Source organism: Brassica napus, chromosome A3, assembly GCF_020379485.1.
Source record: "Brassica napus cultivar Da-Ae chromosome A3, Da-Ae, whole genome shotgun sequence".
NCBI classification, from domain to species: Eukaryota; Viridiplantae; Streptophyta; class Magnoliopsida; order Brassicales; family Brassicaceae; genus Brassica; species Brassica napus.
Window position 1 is genome coordinate 26,883,300 of NC_063436.1, and position 17,509 is coordinate 26,900,808.

The 17,509-nt window shown below is 35.7% G+C and overlaps 4 protein-coding genes and 1 long non-coding RNA gene across 5 annotated transcripts; 3 read left to right on the top strand and 2 right to left on the bottom strand.

Annotated features, from left to right (window-relative positions):
• Window positions 1–1,551: 1,551 nt before the first annotated feature.
• LOC106440864 ((DL)-glycerol-3-phosphatase 2-like) lies at window positions 1,552–3,311 on the top strand. Its single transcript, XM_013882632.3, has 6 exons — window positions 1,552–1,806; window positions 1,982–2,206; window positions 2,334–2,394; window positions 2,515–2,662; window positions 2,775–2,854; window positions 2,973–3,311. Exons 1-6 carry the CDS (start codon window positions 1,575–1,577, stop codon window positions 3,103–3,105), a joined length of 879 nt encoding a protein of 292 aa, XP_013738086.1. The 5' UTR covers window positions 1,552–1,574; the 3' UTR covers window positions 3,106–3,311.
• Window positions 3,312–3,455: 144 nt separating this feature from the next.
• Window positions 3,456–6,072, bottom strand: BNAA03G47650D (glycosyltransferase BC10). The gene is made up of 10 exons (XM_013882631.3): window positions 5,830–6,072; window positions 5,097–5,539; window positions 4,828–5,027; window positions 4,689–4,760; window positions 4,511–4,601; window positions 4,335–4,415; window positions 4,180–4,242; window positions 3,964–4,086; window positions 3,851–3,889; window positions 3,456–3,765 (listed from the first exon to the last, which is right to left on the bottom strand). The coding sequence occupies exons 2-10, from the start codon at window positions 5,427–5,429 to the stop codon at window positions 3,628–3,630; spliced, it is 1,140 nt and encodes a 379-aa protein (XP_013738085.1). The 5' UTR covers window positions 5,430–5,539; window positions 5,830–6,072; the 3' UTR covers window positions 3,456–3,627.
• A 920-nt stretch (window positions 6,073–6,992) lies between these two features.
• LOC111214714 lies at window positions 6,993–7,417 on the top strand. Its single transcript, XR_002664060.2, has 2 exons — window positions 6,993–7,117; window positions 7,180–7,417. It is a non-coding gene; the product is annotated as an uncharacterized LOC111214714 (long non-coding RNA).
• Window positions 7,418–9,642: 2,225 nt separating this feature from the next.
• Window positions 9,643–13,916, top strand: LOC106440865 (pumilio homolog 6, chloroplastic-like). Its single transcript, XM_048763682.1, has 10 exons — window positions 9,643–9,870; window positions 10,437–10,926; window positions 11,011–12,041; window positions 12,127–12,268; window positions 12,346–12,453; window positions 12,535–12,747; window positions 12,824–12,934; window positions 13,003–13,197; window positions 13,274–13,445; window positions 13,624–13,916. The coding sequence occupies exons 2-10, from the start codon at window positions 10,465–10,467 to the stop codon at window positions 13,644–13,646; spliced, it is 2,457 nt and encodes an 818-aa protein (XP_048619639.1). The 5' UTR covers window positions 9,643–9,870; window positions 10,437–10,464; the 3' UTR covers window positions 13,647–13,916.
• On the bottom strand, window positions 13,659–14,931 carry LOC106444631 (V-type proton ATPase subunit G3-like). The gene is made up of 3 exons (XM_022716925.2): window positions 14,640–14,931; window positions 14,275–14,375; window positions 13,659–14,198 (listed from the first exon to the last, which is right to left on the bottom strand). The coding sequence occupies exons 1-3, from the start codon at window positions 14,725–14,727 to the stop codon at window positions 14,061–14,063; spliced, it is 327 nt and encodes a 108-aa protein (XP_022572646.1). The 5' UTR covers window positions 14,728–14,931; the 3' UTR covers window positions 13,659–14,060.
• Window positions 14,932–17,509: the final 2,578 nt, after the last annotated feature.

Below are 17,509 nucleotides of genomic sequence, written 5' to 3' on the forward strand. Positions count from 1 at the left end.
CATCTACAATTTGAATATGTATAAGTTGATCTCTATTACATGCCAAACCTTATATGCTATTATATGCTACAAGTTTAATGTTCTTTTGTTTAATATTTCTTAAATTTGTTTATAATACAGATTATAGATTTATATAGAGAAGCAACAAATTTCATGCTTGTGCTAATTGACTAACTGACCAAACAAATTGAATATGTCCAACGACAATATTAAATAAATTACGAGTGAATTGTGGATAGATAAAATAATAATATTGTTGAACATCATCTCCAACCAATAATTCCATTTCTAACAAGACACTAAAATTGACACAATAAGCGTTAATATGTATTGATAAGATTTGGATGTCTTTAGTTAGTCACATTTCCACAATCAGAACGAGAGTTGAAGTTTCCAAAATAGATAAACTAACAAAGTTTAACGTCATGAAATAATAATGGTGTACAAGAAAGTATCCAAAAAGCCAAATTGAAAAGAGTAGCTTTTGTGGGGATTCGGTGAAAACTATAGGAAGATTTGATTTAGAAGTGAGTTGGAGGTGATGCATGTACATTAGGCTTTTGTCGGAAAAGCTGTGAAAACTATGACTTCTTATGTCCAATATCTGACTCGGACTCATACTTTTCTTTTCTTTGTAGTACTTGAGAACCTGCATGAAGGATCTCCACTTTCATAATTGGGCCTTATAGCATGATTAACGGGAGTTGTTAGAGTGAGTTCTTAGCGGAATATAAAAAATCGTTTCTTAATTTTTAACTAAAAAAATTAAAAACCGGCTATTAGATATCTTATTTAAAAACCTATCTAACAGCCGTTTCTTAGTTTTTTTAGTTAAAAATTAAGAAACGATTTTTTATATTCCGCTAAGAATTCACCCTAAGAATTCTCAATTAATCATGCTCTTAGCCAATTAGTTACGGCATAAGAAGGTTGCAAAGTACACACAGTTATACAATGTAAAACAATGAGTTGACTTGTGAAACCTAAATCTTGGCTTCAACACCCTTCTTCTCCTTCCAAGTATCTTACATGTAAACTTCCATAATCTCAACCATGTTCCTGTAGGTTTTTTCTTGAGGTTTCAATAAAAATTCGAGAATGGCTTTCAAAAAGGACATCTTCAGTCCCTATATTATCCAAGATATTGCAAAAGAAAACACAGAGTAGCTTCAGCTTCAAGGGAAGATTGAAAACGAGAAAAAGCCTTTGCATTGTACCATATAACCAATAATTTATCATTTGGATGTACACATCCTATGCCACATCTATTCGGACCATCATACCAAAAGACTATCTATATTACGCTTCAGAGTATCTGACGGTGAAGTGCTCCATTTAAGAGTTGGCTGGTTCATCCCTTGCTTTTCAACACAACACACTACATGTGTTAAAAGAAACGATTTTAGAAATGCCAATTGCTCAAAGCTCATGAAACGACGCAGTTCAAAACCTCCAAATTACCAGCCACAGGCCCACAGCCCATTATTAAAGTAAAGCCCAACAAATTTTAAAGCCCAATTAATGATGACGCTTATAAATAGCTCAAAGGTCAAAGCTTACTACGTTGTCGAACTATGTTAGCATCTCCAACTAGATTCGTTGCTCAAAGAATCACACTCCGATCTTCTAATACGATTCCAACGAGCTTCATTCCTCCCTTTCCCAGAGGTTTACCGCAGCGATCAGTGACCAAAGCTTCAGCTCGAATCGTAGCAGCTATGTCAACCACTTCCGTCAACGCCGTCACAGACGCCGGGAGAGGTTCGATCACTCACGTCATATTCGACATGGATGGTCTCCTTCTAGGTAACTTCCTTGTCTCCGGTCTTAAGAATTTGTTTAAAGTTGGAAACTTTATGCTAATTTGTGAGCATTCAGTGGTAAAAGTCAACAACTTTGTGAGATTACTTAAATGTTTGGTAAAAGATGTGTCTTTGCTTGTCCTAAACTCTCCCCCTATTGTCATGTCTGTTTTTTGTAGACACTGAGAAGTTTTACACGGAGGTACAGGAGAAGATACTTGCGAGATACAACAAAACATTTGACTGGTCTTTGAAAGCGAAGATGATGGGGAGGAAAGCGATAGAAGCTGCCACGCTTTTCGTTGAGGAATGTGGAATCAGTGACTCTCTTTCCCCTGAAGCTTTCATTGTAGAGAGAGAGTCTATGTTGCAAGACCTCTTTCCCACAAGTGACTTAATGCCAGGTTACAATACAATGAGACTATTAACACAAAGACAAATTTTTCTCCGGTTGTGTTCATTGGTTGAACACAACAGGAGATATATATATATATATAACTTTTGGTGACATGATCTCTTTCTCTGATATAGGAGCTAGCCGACTTCTCAGACATCTCCATGGGAAAGGGATTCCAATTTGTGTGGCCACAGGGTATCTGTTTCTGCATCACCATCACAATACTACAACATTTAGATTGCAAATGGCGTTTTCAGTTTCCTTTTTTATCTTTTTGCCGTATCTGATCTGTTTGGTATCCTTAATGATATGCAGTACACACACACGACATTTTGATCTGAAAACGCAAAGACACCGGGAGCTTTTTTCACTGATGCATCACATAGTGCGTGGAGATGATCCAGAGGTGAAGCAAGGGAAGCCTGCTCCTGACGGTTTTCTTGCTGCCGCTAGGAGATTTGAGGTCATTAATACTATACATGACTGTACTAGCTAGTGGTCTTTCGACCTTCAAAATAAATTGAGAGGTAGTAAACTAATAATGTATGTCCCACTCTTCTTTGTGGGTTTTATAGGACGGTCCTGTAGATCCACGCAAGGCTCTGGTGTTTGAAGATGCTCCTTCGGGAGTCATGGCAGCTAAAAATGCTGGAATGTAAGTTGGTTTCTGACAACATTCTGCAAGTCCCCTCAGCGGATGAGCAGTTAGTGATTGAGTTTGAGAGTCCCTAAAAGGTTAACATGTGATTCTTTCTTCGATGGTGTGTGAGCAGGAATGTGATAATGGTACCGGATCCAAGATTGGACAAGTCCTACTGTACCGTTGCAGATCAAGTTCTAGCCTCTCTGCTACATTTCAAACCAGAGGAATGGGGCTTACCTCCTTTCGAGGATTCACAAAACTAAGACCACAAAGCTTCAGTGTAACATTATCCTCAAGCCACATGATACTTGACTGGCTCGGTTTTATTCTTTTATGATTGAAGACCTGTAGTCTGGCTGTATGGGAAACAATGTTCATACACTTGACTGACAATAAAACGATTTGATTCCTGTTGGGGTATTTTTTCTTTCATGTTATGATTTCATAATAAAATTCGAATACTTTAATATGGTTTGGTGAGTGACTTCGACATTACCAAAACTCTGTGTTGTTGATAGTGATTACAATGTCATGAACATAAACTTGTTGATAGAGAGTTAGAGACGAAGCAAAGGGATATACCAGCAATATGAAAGTCTTTTTAACCAAAAAATTTCTGCTCTAATTTTGTATAAACCAACTCTTCAGGTCCATCAAGAAACATCAACTTCCACGAATCATTTCAGTTTTTGTTTTTCGGAAAATTTACAATATCTAAAAGATCCAACATATCTGGAACAAAAATGAATTCAAGAATTGCCTGTTTCGGCTCTAGAATCCTTCCCTCAGATAACTGTGCTTGTGTAGTTAGGGAAGAGGTTGACCAATGTGTCGAGAGTATCAGGATGAAACTTCCTCGCAAACAGATAACAAGGCCGTCTAATCCCGTTCCATGTACATGGCCAATGCAGCTCATCTCCATGCTTCAAAACCACAAGTCCAAAATTATAAAGAAAGAGAAGAGAGAAGTAAAGACCACAAAAGAGAGATCTGCTAGAGAGCATATACCTCTCCCACACTTGTGACGTGTGTACTCATCTCTTCGGTCTGACAAGCGAGAAACGAGGATAATAAGAAGCTAATCATGACAACTTTCAAGAGATTGTGTTTTCTAAACATACCGTGACGTTTTTCATGAACTCTAGTGATATCTCATTTGCCGTGTGAGTCTTTGGATGCCACTGTCGTTCAGACCAATCAACATAAGTCACTGACCAGTTCGAGATCCCCATAGGATCAATCATCTGAAAAAAAGATCCAGCAAACAAACAAAAATGTTTCAGCATCAAGAAGAGTGCAGAAGATGGGTGTGTGTGAGTTAAGAAGCATATCCTCACACTGAAGAATGTTGGCAAGTAATGTTCATCTGCAATACAGTTCTTGTCAGCCTCTATCCCTGGCTGAAATTCATATAAAAACTTTCTCGTCATAATCAGAACTGAAGAGAACTAAAAACCAAAACTAATCAGCTGCAGGAGCAGGACAAACTTACTCCACAATACTCTCGGAACCTTGAGTAGTAGAGACCATCAGCCATCACTATAACCGCGTGTTGTCGCTTCATTGTGAACCACTGGCCAGAATAAAAGACACCACAAACAGTCAACAGGAGTAGCAACATACTACTAGTTAAGACAAGCTCTTAAAGACTAAGGCTTGTCTTTTTACCTGAGCACCCTTTCTAAAATCTTCCCTAGCAATCTCAGGTAACATGTGTTCCATATGTCTACCAGTTCCATGAGGACCAGGATCCACAAAACTTGAGATAAAACAAAGATAATTGAACCTTGTGTCAATGAACATCAAACAAAAAACTCTTTTCTTTTGATTAAAGAGATTAATTTACCTCTCAATGAAGCTGACGTTGGAATAGAGCAAATATCTATAGGTGTAGTCAAAAGTATGCAAGGGTATACAACTGCATAGAGGAATAAAGTTATTTTTTTGAGTTGTGGAGAAGAACTTAATTGAGACACAAGCGTTACCTCTCTGAAAGAAGAACAAAGTGTTGGTTGTCAGGATCTTCAAGAGCACTAACTAGCAACCTCTTCTCTGCATCAACCATTGAGATCCTTCCCCAAGTGACCTCATCACTATGGATCTCCCTATCAGAAAAGTGACTACTGATATGAACTGGCCGTTCCTTGGACGGGTGGATGTAAATCGAGAACTTCCCTTCATGACCCTTCAGATTAAAACCATGATTCATTAGCGAATATAATCCAACGAAGCTTGGTTGAGGTGTGTTTGTTACCGTGAAGAACTCATCCCAGAGCTTCTCAAACGGCAAAGTACCAGGAGTCAAGAACAAGAAGGCTATTTTGGAGTTTTCGGTTACGAAGGGAGGCGTTTTAAGTATGTCTCTGACCACTGCTCTAGCTGCCACCTCCTCGTCGGTGTGTTTCCTGACGTGAACAGGTAGCCACGAGGAGAGAGCCTTAGAGGAGTTATTGCTGTGTCGTGGGGACATGCGAGTGCAGATGAGAAGCATGCTGAACACTGAAACTGACAAGACGAGCCATAGGGGCTTCTTGAGAGATGTGTGGTGACGTGGCGGCCCTTGATAATTCTTCTGCGCCTCAACCATTTGATGAAACCAAATCACGCCTCCAAACACACCTCCCTTGTCGTGCCTTCTAGTTGAAAGGCATACAAAGATTGAATCTTTATTTCATACTTCTTTTAAAGTGGCATTGCCTGAAGAAGAAAGATCCAGACCGGAAAACACGGAGATATTAAGTAACGTTTCAAACTAATCTTTAAAGAAGAAGAATCCAATCAGCAAAATGAAGAATTGTGAAAACCGCAAAAAAAATGCACGTTGTTCCCGTGATTCAGTCCTCACTCTAGCACACGTAGGAACTTAACTGAAGTCTAAGTAAGTCTCGTGAGCAAGCTAAAGTCCAAAAGCTATAAATCTCAGATTCGCTTTCCAGCATAAGAGCAGTTACAAAGACTTTAAAGAGGCACTCAAAGTGCATGTTTACCTTAATAAAACTTCGAGCTGAGCTGAAACAAAACGGTAGAATGAAGAAAGACAGAGTCTTTGTCCAAACCCAGATCTCAAAAAGTCAACTTTGATCCTCTTCTTCAAGATCTAGGGCAGCAAACAGGAGTGATTCTGCGAATATATGGTCGAAAGAGAGAGAGAGAGAGAAAAGGAGTGTGTTTTTTTTTTTAATTTCTAAAAGCATGCACACAAGTAAACTGTTAATGTCAAGACGCTTCAGAGCCTTTTCATTGGGTCTTTTTATACTTTGATCACTAGAGACTTTTTTGGTGAATCAGCATGTCTTGTTTTCTATTTTCTCTTAATATTTTGTTATCCTACTATATAAAAGGAGCTATTTTAAAGGTTTCTAAAGTGTGCCACATATGCAAAAAATTCCTGGCCAATCAATCTAACAGCTCATCTCAAACTGGGCTGATATCCATGTCAATTACGAAGCCCAAACAATTTATTTAAATCCCAGTCAATACTGAAGTCAGCCCAATATCCATTTACGGTATATGATATCAAGAAACTAAGAAGCTCATTCTATTTTATGAAATTACATGCTTTTGTTTAGTCTTTCGCCACAGTGACCGGATGCGTGTTGAATCACAAAGCTTCTCACGCATCCCATTATTATACTATTTCAATTGAGGTTCTTAGTGTTGTTCTAACTTATATTTAAAAATAAATTTTATTAAATGTTATAGATTTTACTATTATCTTAATAAAATTTAATATAGATTTGATATATATTATATCAAATTATATAAAACTAATAAAAATGATATAAAATTGTATAATTATCAAACATTTGGCCTAAACAATATTTTTAAAATTTTGTAGATATATAAGAAACTAAATATCATACGATTAGATATTAGATGTTTAAGAATTGCATATTTTTAAAAGCTTTAGTAATACAAATTGTATAATTATATAAAAATAATAATATTACTAAATCTGGAATGGTATATATGAATATATATTTATTTTATAGATGATGCATAAGATATTACCAACATTAAATAAAATTATCCGTCTCATGTTTATTTTTTTAATTGTAGAGATGGCATGTAGCAAAATGCCCAAAATGACCCTAATACCCTAGATATATAGAAAATATAAAAATTTGAAATATAATACAATAATTATTTGTAGATAACTGGTACGTTAAACTTTGTGGGACAAGGAGACGTCTAATTTCAGGGAGTAAAATCGCATATCTACCAGAAAAAACTAAATCGTAATCATCACAAGTGTCATTCTACGGTTACATGAAGGTAATAAACTAAACATAAAGTTTATGTCAAACTAAATTCTTACAAATATTTCATTTTTTCAGGGAAACTATCACTCACAACCACACCTGGATCGCGCTTCTACTTTGACAACAATATTGATATCATACAACGCTTCCAAAAGAAGAATAAATGTCTATCCTAAGCTTCATAGCAAACGACACCAGTCAACTTTTTTAAAATTTACGTTACAGCTTTCTACGTCAATTAAATAGGCACACTCAAATACTATTTTCTCTTACGAATATTAAATTCATCAACATAATTTATTATTCAAACTTACTTTAGTTTATAAAAAAAAGTGATCACCGCTTCCAACGTCTTCACATTATAAAAGAAACAAAACTTAACTTACACTTTCAGAAACTTTAAAACTTCCAATTTTAATTAAACTATTCTTTAATTAAACATGTAATCCGCGCGAAGCGCGGTTTCGCGCGGATACGGACTCTAGTTAGATCAAAAGGATCTACATTTCTATTTTGTGTTGGATTTGAGTTGGCTTCACGACTCTTTGAACCTTTTTAATTTTATTTTTAATGGGTAATGGAACATAAATGTTACCAAGTGGATGGTCTAAATAATGAATTAAGTCCTATCATCGCACTTAACCCTTCAGGACACTCGCCGTTTTGTTCCTACAACGACGCCGGAAGACCTGCTTACGGACATTAATTTATTTGATTATTTTTTATTAGCAACGAAACTCGAATTAACCTGAGATCATGACTCGCACTCTCTTTCTCTGTGGAAGGTGAAGGTCCATACTACAAGCAGAGCTATTGACTCTGCGCAAAAACATACAAGAACTAAAAGTGGCCACGAACGCAAGTGGATATGATGGTATTTAAATTCGATATTGATGTGCACTCATGTATATAGCGGGATCCCTGTATATATATAGCTTTAATCATGTACGCAGAGTCATGTATATTATAAACCGGTATAGTATAAACCAGTGTAATAGAGTCTTTTGGTTTTGGGTTTTGGGATAGGTGTAGAGCTTGGTCAGATTGTATATAAAACCTCCAATTATACATTTTCTTAATTAGCTAGAATAAAATTTACTTATATGGTTTATATTTATGGTAAAGAGCACACAAAATAGAAGTATTTTGTTTTCTAACAAAGTTTCGTCATATTTCATTTCCCATTTCTCAAGAACCTAGCCAACTTCTTACCAAACATGTACTGGATTAAATTATATCAAGGTCATCTGTTTTTATAAATTAGTTTTTAGATAAATTTTAAATATTTTCTTTACAACCTAGTCAATTTATTATTTTCTAAAATCGCTAGAAATTTATGAATCACGAATAGTAATCCAGAAGGAAGTTTAGAAGCATTGAAAAGTTGGAAGAATCACCTCTAATCCAGAATCTGTTTTACCCGATAAGACATTAGTTGACTTGGACCCTTCACGTCTCAGGTTTGAAGCTGACACCACTTCTCTGTCATCAGCAAATCAGGACAATGTAGGTGCTAGTTTTGTATGGCTTGTGTGGATTTCCTTGTTTAGTTTTTTCTTCTTTTCGAATTCAGTTCATCTGAGTTTAAAGGATTAATTCCACTTATTATTTGCAATCTCCTTAAGAAATCCTTGACTTTTAAGATACATAAACTTGTTCTGTATGTTTTATGAATATCCAAATTTCATTAAGAATTTGTTAAAACTTTTTTGTTCACACTAATAATATTATATATTAAACACTGTTTAAAATACATTTATATAAACTTGTTAAACATAAAATTATGTAGAGTATTTCAAATCAATAATTAAAACAGATTAATTAGGTTAGTTGTAGTCCATGTTCTAAAAATCGGCCGCCTAGCCGTCTGGGCACTACACGTCACTTTTCCGTCCCGATTTATGCCAAATCGGTTTAAAAAATCGGATATCTGATTTTTTTCCGCATAAACCGCCTAAATGACCGCCTAGCTGCCTAGATGGCCGCCTAATCTATTTTTTATTTTATTTTATTTTATAATTTTTATTTTACTTTTAATAATATATTTATTTATTTATTTGATCTAAAATTTTATAAATATCATTTGTATTCATAATTTTGATGAAAATTACACTATATTAAGTTTATATATTATATTTGTGTGTTTTATACAGTTTTTAAACATGAAAATATATTAATGTTATACACAAATTAAGATTAACATGTTTTATAACATAGTAAACAATCTAAAAATTCTGTCATGTATAGTTTTCGATTAATTCCCGATTTTCTTTTTGTGTGTTAGGTCCAATCCGACCGTCCGACTAGCGGCTACCGCGTTCCGGAACAGGGGTTGTAGTTGGAGTAAGTGTAATTCAAGAGCCAACAAACATGTCTTATATAATGAAGAAAAAATAGAAGGACTAATAATTTGGTTAACCGATAATGGTCAAAAAGTCAAAACTCCACAAACTTCGTGGAAGAAAGAAAGAAAGAAAGAAAGAAAGAAAGAAAGAAAGAAAGAAAGCACCGTAAGGGTGGAAATAGCCTTGCTCTTTTTTTTATTGCCATTACCGGAAAAAATCTAAAACATTTTAAAAAATCTGACTGAGTTAACCAAAGATAGTCACTTTATGTTTTAAGACACCAATGCAATCAATACCCTTGTCTCTTCTCTCTCTCTCCTCCTTGTCTCTTTGACTCTGACGACTTAATAAGAGCAGCAGACTCTAGGGTTTGTTAACAGTGAATCTATCCGCTTCCTCCCCCAATAGTCCCCGCTCTCTGGTAAGCCGAAGCAGTTTCACTTCTTGCTTTGTTTCTAGGGTTCTTTTAGGACACGCAATCTAAGTTTTTCTCTGTTTCTTCTCTTTCTCTCTGCTTCTCGTTTCGGGTCATGTAGATATGTCATAGTCTTGGTTGTTCTGTGTTCTTTACCTTTTCAAGTTATACACTTTTTATTACTACTCGATTTTGAAAAAAGGTTTAAACTTTCTTGCGTGTTCATACACTTGTTATCTAGAGGGATGGGTAAAATTAGAGATTTTGATAAAGATTATATGTCATAAGTCTTTAAGTTTCTGCTCTTGGTTGTTCTGTGTTCTTTACTTTTTCAAGTTATACACTTTTTACTACTCGAAAGGTTCAAACTTTCTGCAGACTCTTCCTTGTTTCCTTGAGAAATGTATTAAATTGAGGCAAATTAGAGATTTTTATTAAGAAGCAATGTATCACTTGCTCTGTTTATGAGCATGATTTCACAAACAAGCTCATTAACTTATCATGTTGATGAATTAGTGTGTGTTTGAATATGACTAGTTTGTGTTAATTGTCCCTTCTTGTTCATGTTGTAGACTAACGAAAGCAACAACCTTTGGAGCAATGGCAACTGAGAATCCTATTAGGATGTCTGGTAACAACGAAAGATGGTCTAACTCTAGGCCAGTTTCTGTTCCTAACCGAAGTGAAAGCGCGCCTCCTAGCATGGAGGGATCGTTTCTAGCTGTTGATAGTCTCTTGTCACGACAGGGTCACGACAGGGCAGCTCAGGAGCCTCTGAACACTCATCCTAATAAACACAACCTGACCCGCACACCTTCTCCACCTGTTTATTACCCTACTACTGAGTATCAGCTCGTAGACAGTCGTGTAGGTAGCTTTAGAAGTAACCAGGGATTGAGTATAGTCAACATTCCCATTCATTCTCCCCAAGCTACACTTTCTACTCACAAGGAAGTGTCTGAGGATGAAGTCTCTCCTCAACAGCATTCTGTTAATAGTGTTTCAGATAGGACTAATGTGGTGGACACTAGTCTTTCACAAGGCCTGGCAGATACTAGGCAGGTTCGGCTTCTGCTTCCTTTTCTCGAAGTTCAAGGTTTTTGATAATTGTGGTAAGTTTAAAGTTGTATCTCTTTTTGGTTGCAGGATGGTAGTTCTTCTGGTCCAACCCCTCAGCATAGTCGGCCTAACTCTTCAGATGGTGAAATGAACACAGCGGATGAGAGTGGTAACTTCTCGGAGATGTCAGGTGACGTCGTGGTTAAAGATAATCCTGCTTCAGTTGGCACTGAGAAGAGTCTCGATGAGTCTACTATCATCTCCAAGATGAAGAACACTAACATATCTGGGCCCGGGACGGCTAAACACCCTAGAGAACAACAAAGGAATGCAAGGCCAGAAAGGCAGATGTATCCACAACAAAGTAATGTAACATGGATTCAAAATGGCGGCAACATGGGTTATCAGAGTGTTAACGGGACCACGGGACAGTTTCATTATGGTCAGCAGCATGTGCTTCATCAGTCTCCAGGCTTTACACCGCCTACGCAAACGGGTTATGTGACTTCACCAGCTCAAGTCTATAACATGCAGTCTCCTGGTGTCTACTCTCCACAATATGGTTATGGACCGTACACTAACATGATCCCACCACACCCACAGTTCATACCTGGATACCCTTCCCATGGTTCAGTTCCTCTTATTGTCCGTCCAGAATATATCCCTCAGTTACATGGGCCGAGTGCGGGGAATGTAGCTCACAGAGGTGCCGAGAGTTTCTATGCTCCACCAGGGCAACCTTCTTTTCCAGATCCTATGTATATGCACTACAGTCAACAGGCATTAGGACATATGAATGCTCCTAGAGGGAACCATAAGAATGCTCCTGAGCCTCATAAAGATGAGTCCAGGTTTGTCCGGCAAATGAGGGGACCAAATAACTCTAATATGGGTCTTAATTACTATGGAGTCCAGCCAAATATGGTGCAATATCTGCCTAGTGCTCCTCCTTCACCGGGCTATGTTCCCTATGTAGAGGCATACCCTGGATGGCAGCAGCAGGGAAGCTTGGAAGGTACCAATGGTCCGAGATTGTGCAATTTTCTTGAAGATCTGAAGTCTGGAAAAGGCAGGAGGTTTGGTTTATCAGACATCACAGGACACATTGTTGAGTTCAGGCAAGTTTTTTTTTCGTCTTTCTTTTCACCAGTCTTGTCTTGGTTTTGGTAACAAAATTTTATTAAAACCTTGTTGTCTTTACAGTGCGGATCAGCACGGGAGCCGATTCATTCAGCAGAAGCTTGAGAACTGTAATCCAGAAGAGAAAGAAGCTGTGTTTAGGGAGCTTCTTCCTCATGCTTGCAAACTAATGACAGATGTGTTTGGCAATTATGTCATTCAAAAGGTATGTTACTAGTACTTGAGCCTATGTCTTACCAATGCATTATATCTCAGACTGATTATTAGCGATATCTGTTTCAGTTTTTCGAGTACGGAACCCCATCACAGAGAATGGAACTTGCTGATCAGCTCATGGGACAAATAGTACCACTTAGTATGCAGATGTACGGTTGTCGCGTGATACAAAAGGTAACCAAGCCACTTCCATTTTTTTGTCTGGACTTGGAGTTTGTTTAAAGACTCATGGTTGAAACTTTGTTCCTGGTGTAGGCACTTGATGTCATAGAGCCTGACCAGAGAGTTCGTTTAGCACGTGAGCTTGACGGGGAGGTCATGAGATGTGTTCGAGACCAAAATGGAAACCATGTCATCCAGAAATGCATTGAGAGTATTCACGCAGACAGAGTTGGTTTCATGTTATCTGCATTCCGTGGTCAAGTCTCCTCTCTCTCTATGCATCCTTATGGCTGCCGTGTCATACAGGTAACTAAGAAACTCACTTAAACATACTATGTTTCTATGCATTAGTACTCAAAGAACAAATGTGTTAAATGTATAGAGGCTTATGGAGCGTTGCTCAAATGAGCATCAGTGTCATTTCATCACAGAGGAGATACTGGAGTCAGCACGTGTCCTTTGCAAGGATCAATACGGCAATTACGTCATACAGGTCTGTCATAAATATCCGCAGTTTCCAAACCAATCATTACTTAAAACCAATGTTGACTATTTTGGCAGCATGTATTGGAGAAAGGGACATCTGAAGAACGTGAGAGAATCGTGAGGAAACTATCAGGGCACATCGTGCAGCTTAGCCTGCATAAATTTGCATCAAATGTTATAGAGAAGTGTCTGGAGCATGGTGGTCGAATTGAGCGAGATCTCATCATCAAAGAGATTGCAGGGGCTGATGAGAGCTATGATAGTCTATTGGTGAGCAAAAAAAGTGGACCAAACTTTTTAATCTTATTTTGATAGGATATTATTAACTGTAAGATACCTTTAACAGATGATGATGAAGGACCAGTACGGTAACTATGTGGTGCAGAAGATATTCGAGACGTGTAGTGTTGATCAGCGTGTGGTGTTGGTCAGCAGAGTCAGGATGCACGCTTCTGCTTTGAAGAAGTACACTTATGGGAAACATATTGTCACTCGTTTGGAACAGCCCTTTGGTCAAGGTACTACTAACTTCCTCACAATCTTAAGAATATAAAAGATTTGTCTTGATGTCTTATATACACAACCAAATAGAGTTCTATGCTAAAATGGATTGTTCAAAATTGACATGTGCATAGGGACTGAATAGACTTGAAATGATTTGTTTTATGGGTCATTGTTGTTTTATGTGTTCTGTAGAAAGCCGAGAATCAAGGCGATGAGTGGCTCTTCTGATTCAATACAGTGACTGATTCAGATATAGTCGAGATACAATTCGCTATTTCATGAAAGCTGGAGATTCATTGCAAAGGTTCACTTCACAATCCACAATGATTGTGAAGAATGTTGTTTGTACTTTAGAATTTGATCATAGCCGTTGTGATGACTGTGTGGCCATGTTGGTAAATATTGATAATTGTATCAGTAGTGTACACTCGTATTTGTAACTGGTTTGTGGATTCATCAAAGACAATTTCAAACTTTTCTGGACAGTTTTATTCATGCCAAATCATCAAGTATGTCATCACATTAGAGCGTAAATGCAACGTCGTTTTGCATATCACATGGCAATAAGTAAAATAAAATAGCAAGATAGCAACAAAATAAGGAACTAAGTGGTGAGTGTATTTAGAATATCATGCTCCAGTAGTGGTAACATACTTGATGAGCATTTTGACAATCTCCTTAGAGACCTTTGAACTAGACTCCTTAAGGTTCTGGATCCTGCCGTCTGTCTCCTCTTCTAAACGTTTTGCAGCTGCCTCTTGTTCCGTCTGAAAATAAAAGGTAAAGAATGAGTACAACATCAAGCTTTGTAGGTAGTTTTTTTTTGTTTCGGTGCTGATTTACCCCAGAGATTTGTGTCTGATACTCTTCTTCTAATCGGGACCGATACACTTCCATCTCCTTCTCAGCCTCGTCTTTTGCTTGCTTCATTCTTGCTAGTTTTGCTGATCATTGATTCATCCATCAAAAATAAATAAAAAGCAAAAGATGATCAGGCCAAGAAACCGCATAAACATGTCTTGTCCCTACCTAAGTGAAACATTGGATTTGTACCCCACCCCCAAATTTTTTTTTGTTTTCGAGTTAAACATGTGGACATAGACTCCAAACTGGTTTATATTTTCTTCTTTCTAAGTGTTTATTACATTGTTTAAAGCCTCCAAAATTTCAGGGTCTGTCCTGAGAAACCCTCAAGAGAAAGACTATACCGGTTCTAGCAGCTGAAACGATCCAGCCTGCTTCTTGTTCAGCAGTTAAAAGCATCTGAATCCCACCTTGGCCTCTTAATGAATCCATGGCTTGTGTTCTCCTCAAAGAAAGTGAAGACTTGTGTTTATTCTTTTGCAAATTTTTATGCCAGAGATGGAATCTGTTGATATGAGCATCTTTGGTTATGGTTTTAATTAGATGGAGAGCTTTTCTCTCCTTGGTTTATGGAGTTAGTTTCTGACTAACTTTTTTGAATATTAGAATGTGTTTGCAAAACATTGCGTGATCCCCGGATCAGAATCGATGTAAGAATGTTGTGTGAATTGAAATAAAAGGGATTATAAACGTAAAATACTTTCTCAAGGGGCTGCATATCACAGTGGCTACTGAACATGATCATAAAAGAAGACAATGGTCATTGCATGCTAGTGAATATATACATTTATGAGGTATCTACGTCGCTGATCCTCAGCTCTGAATGGGTCACATAACGAGTTCGCAAAGTTAGGAAAAATAAAATTATTAGTTTGACCTTTAATAACCAGCTCAAATACGTCATCTTCACTCGCACAAATGCAAAAGAACTCTTAATGCCCAAAATAACTAAATCATGCACATGCAGTTAGATCATTAATTTGCATTTAATCTTGCACCATGCATTCCCTATTTGAAAGATAATAACTATGATAAAATTATAGAATTTTCAACATAAACAAGTCGTTAGAGTTGGAAAACAAAGTAAGAATCATGTAAAAATACAATCAAATTCACAATATAAGATGGTGATCAATAGGATGTGGTTATTTTTAGTTATCCTCATAGCGTCTTGTCTTCTACGATTCAAAGCGGTGATAGTGGTCTCGAGCGGAGCTGTTGTCATCATTGCGTTTAACGCGGCAATGGTTTGGTTAAATATATGGTTGCTGTTCAGAGGCCATACTTTGATGTTTTTGTCTCCTTTTTGTTTGTTGATTTTTGTTGTTCTTCAACAAAGAATGTCTTAAGTTTCAAAAAAAAAAAGAATGTCTTGAAAATTGCTAAAAGCAATATTTGTTGCACAGACATTTTTCTCTATATCTATAAGTTTATTGAAACCTAACAATAGAATAAGCAATGGCAATGGAATATTGCACATGTATGAATTTGATTTCCCTCATGTCTCATCTTGCACATGCACGGTTGGTTTCCGGGTGACGAACAAGTATTGTATCCCATCCTTCAAAATTTCCGGAGATGAATAAAACTTTATTATAAGTTGAAGATTTTCCCTTGGGTCGATCTCTCTATACTTTATATAGAATCTAGTAGATGGGCATAAGAAGTATCGATCGATGCGTCTACTTCTAGATTTTATATTTCCCTCTTTTATCCACAAATACTGAAGCAATCCAAAAATGATTAAAAGATTATCTAAAAAATAAAATAAAAGATCTCAAATTTTCACTTGAAATTCTAGAACAATGATACAACATGTAATATATTTATATATCATATAAATGATATAAACAAATCCACTTATAACAATTGTTGATATTACGTCACTACAAAAAAAGAGGTGAATTAAATCACTTAAATTGTATCAGAAAATTAAATGATTCTGTTTTAAATTACTTATCTACAAATGAGACAAATATATATTATTTAGCATCAATTATAATAAGTAATGTCACTTTTAATTTATTTTGCATCAATTCAATATAAGTGATATGCTTTTTATTCATTTGTATCAATTTAACACAAATGATATTATTATATGTAACTGTATCAGTTAAATAATTGATACGTTTACTTATTTTGTTTAACATCACTTATATATTTGATACAAAACTTAATCACTATAAAAATGATACTAATAAAAATTATGTAATTATATATTATTCTAACATCTATTTAATAAAAATGATGTTATTTATCTTATTTTTATCATTTAAATATTTGTTATAAGAATTTTTTTAAATAGCTAAAATTTCAACCAAAAAAAAGGATTACGATGTAGTTAAGATTTTGTAGCTTTAATATTTGTTTGTGGCTCTAATTTAGTTGTACTTTATTCTTAACAGTTTTTTCTTATCCAAAAGCATATTCTTTTTTTCTATCCCCCTTTTTGCAATTGATACATATTAAAATCAATTACACTAATTGATGTAAATAATAAAAATATTTGTATCAGTTATTAATAAAATGATGCAAATTATTTGCATCACCACTTTCAGAGTCATTTAATTAAGTGATGTAAATTTATTTTACATCATTTATAACTAATGCAAATATATAATATAAATGATGTTAAACAACCTTTATTTTGTAGTGCGTTCAAGGTACATAAACTATCTCACTGTATCATTATCACTTTCCGAATTGCATGGATGTTTTTTTGTCATCTTGCATGTATGTTTTAAAATGATTCAGAAAGTCATAAAATGGCGGAATTTGAATATTTAAAAAAAATTAAATGAACTATTTGACCTATTATTTAGAAAATAAATATTTAAAATATAATTCAAGTTTGGAGATTTAAACATTTCATATTAATATTATATAGTATTTAATATTTGCTAAAAAAAGTTTAATGAGACCATAGAGATGAAATTAAAATGCTCTCAGATAAATTTACAAAAATCTTAGAAGATAGTATATATCCCCTATATATTAATTGAGAAGCATTTGAAAAATTAGAACCTTAATTTTGTATTAATTAAAAAAAACCTCAAATCCTAGGTGGCACTCTAAATGCCTTCTAAATTCTATTTCAAATAATTCTAGAGCATTTAATATAAAGTATAGTTTAATCTAATGGTGTCACATTATTTTATAATTATATAACACTAGAGAACATTATATTAACCTAAAATATAGGAAGTGTGTATTA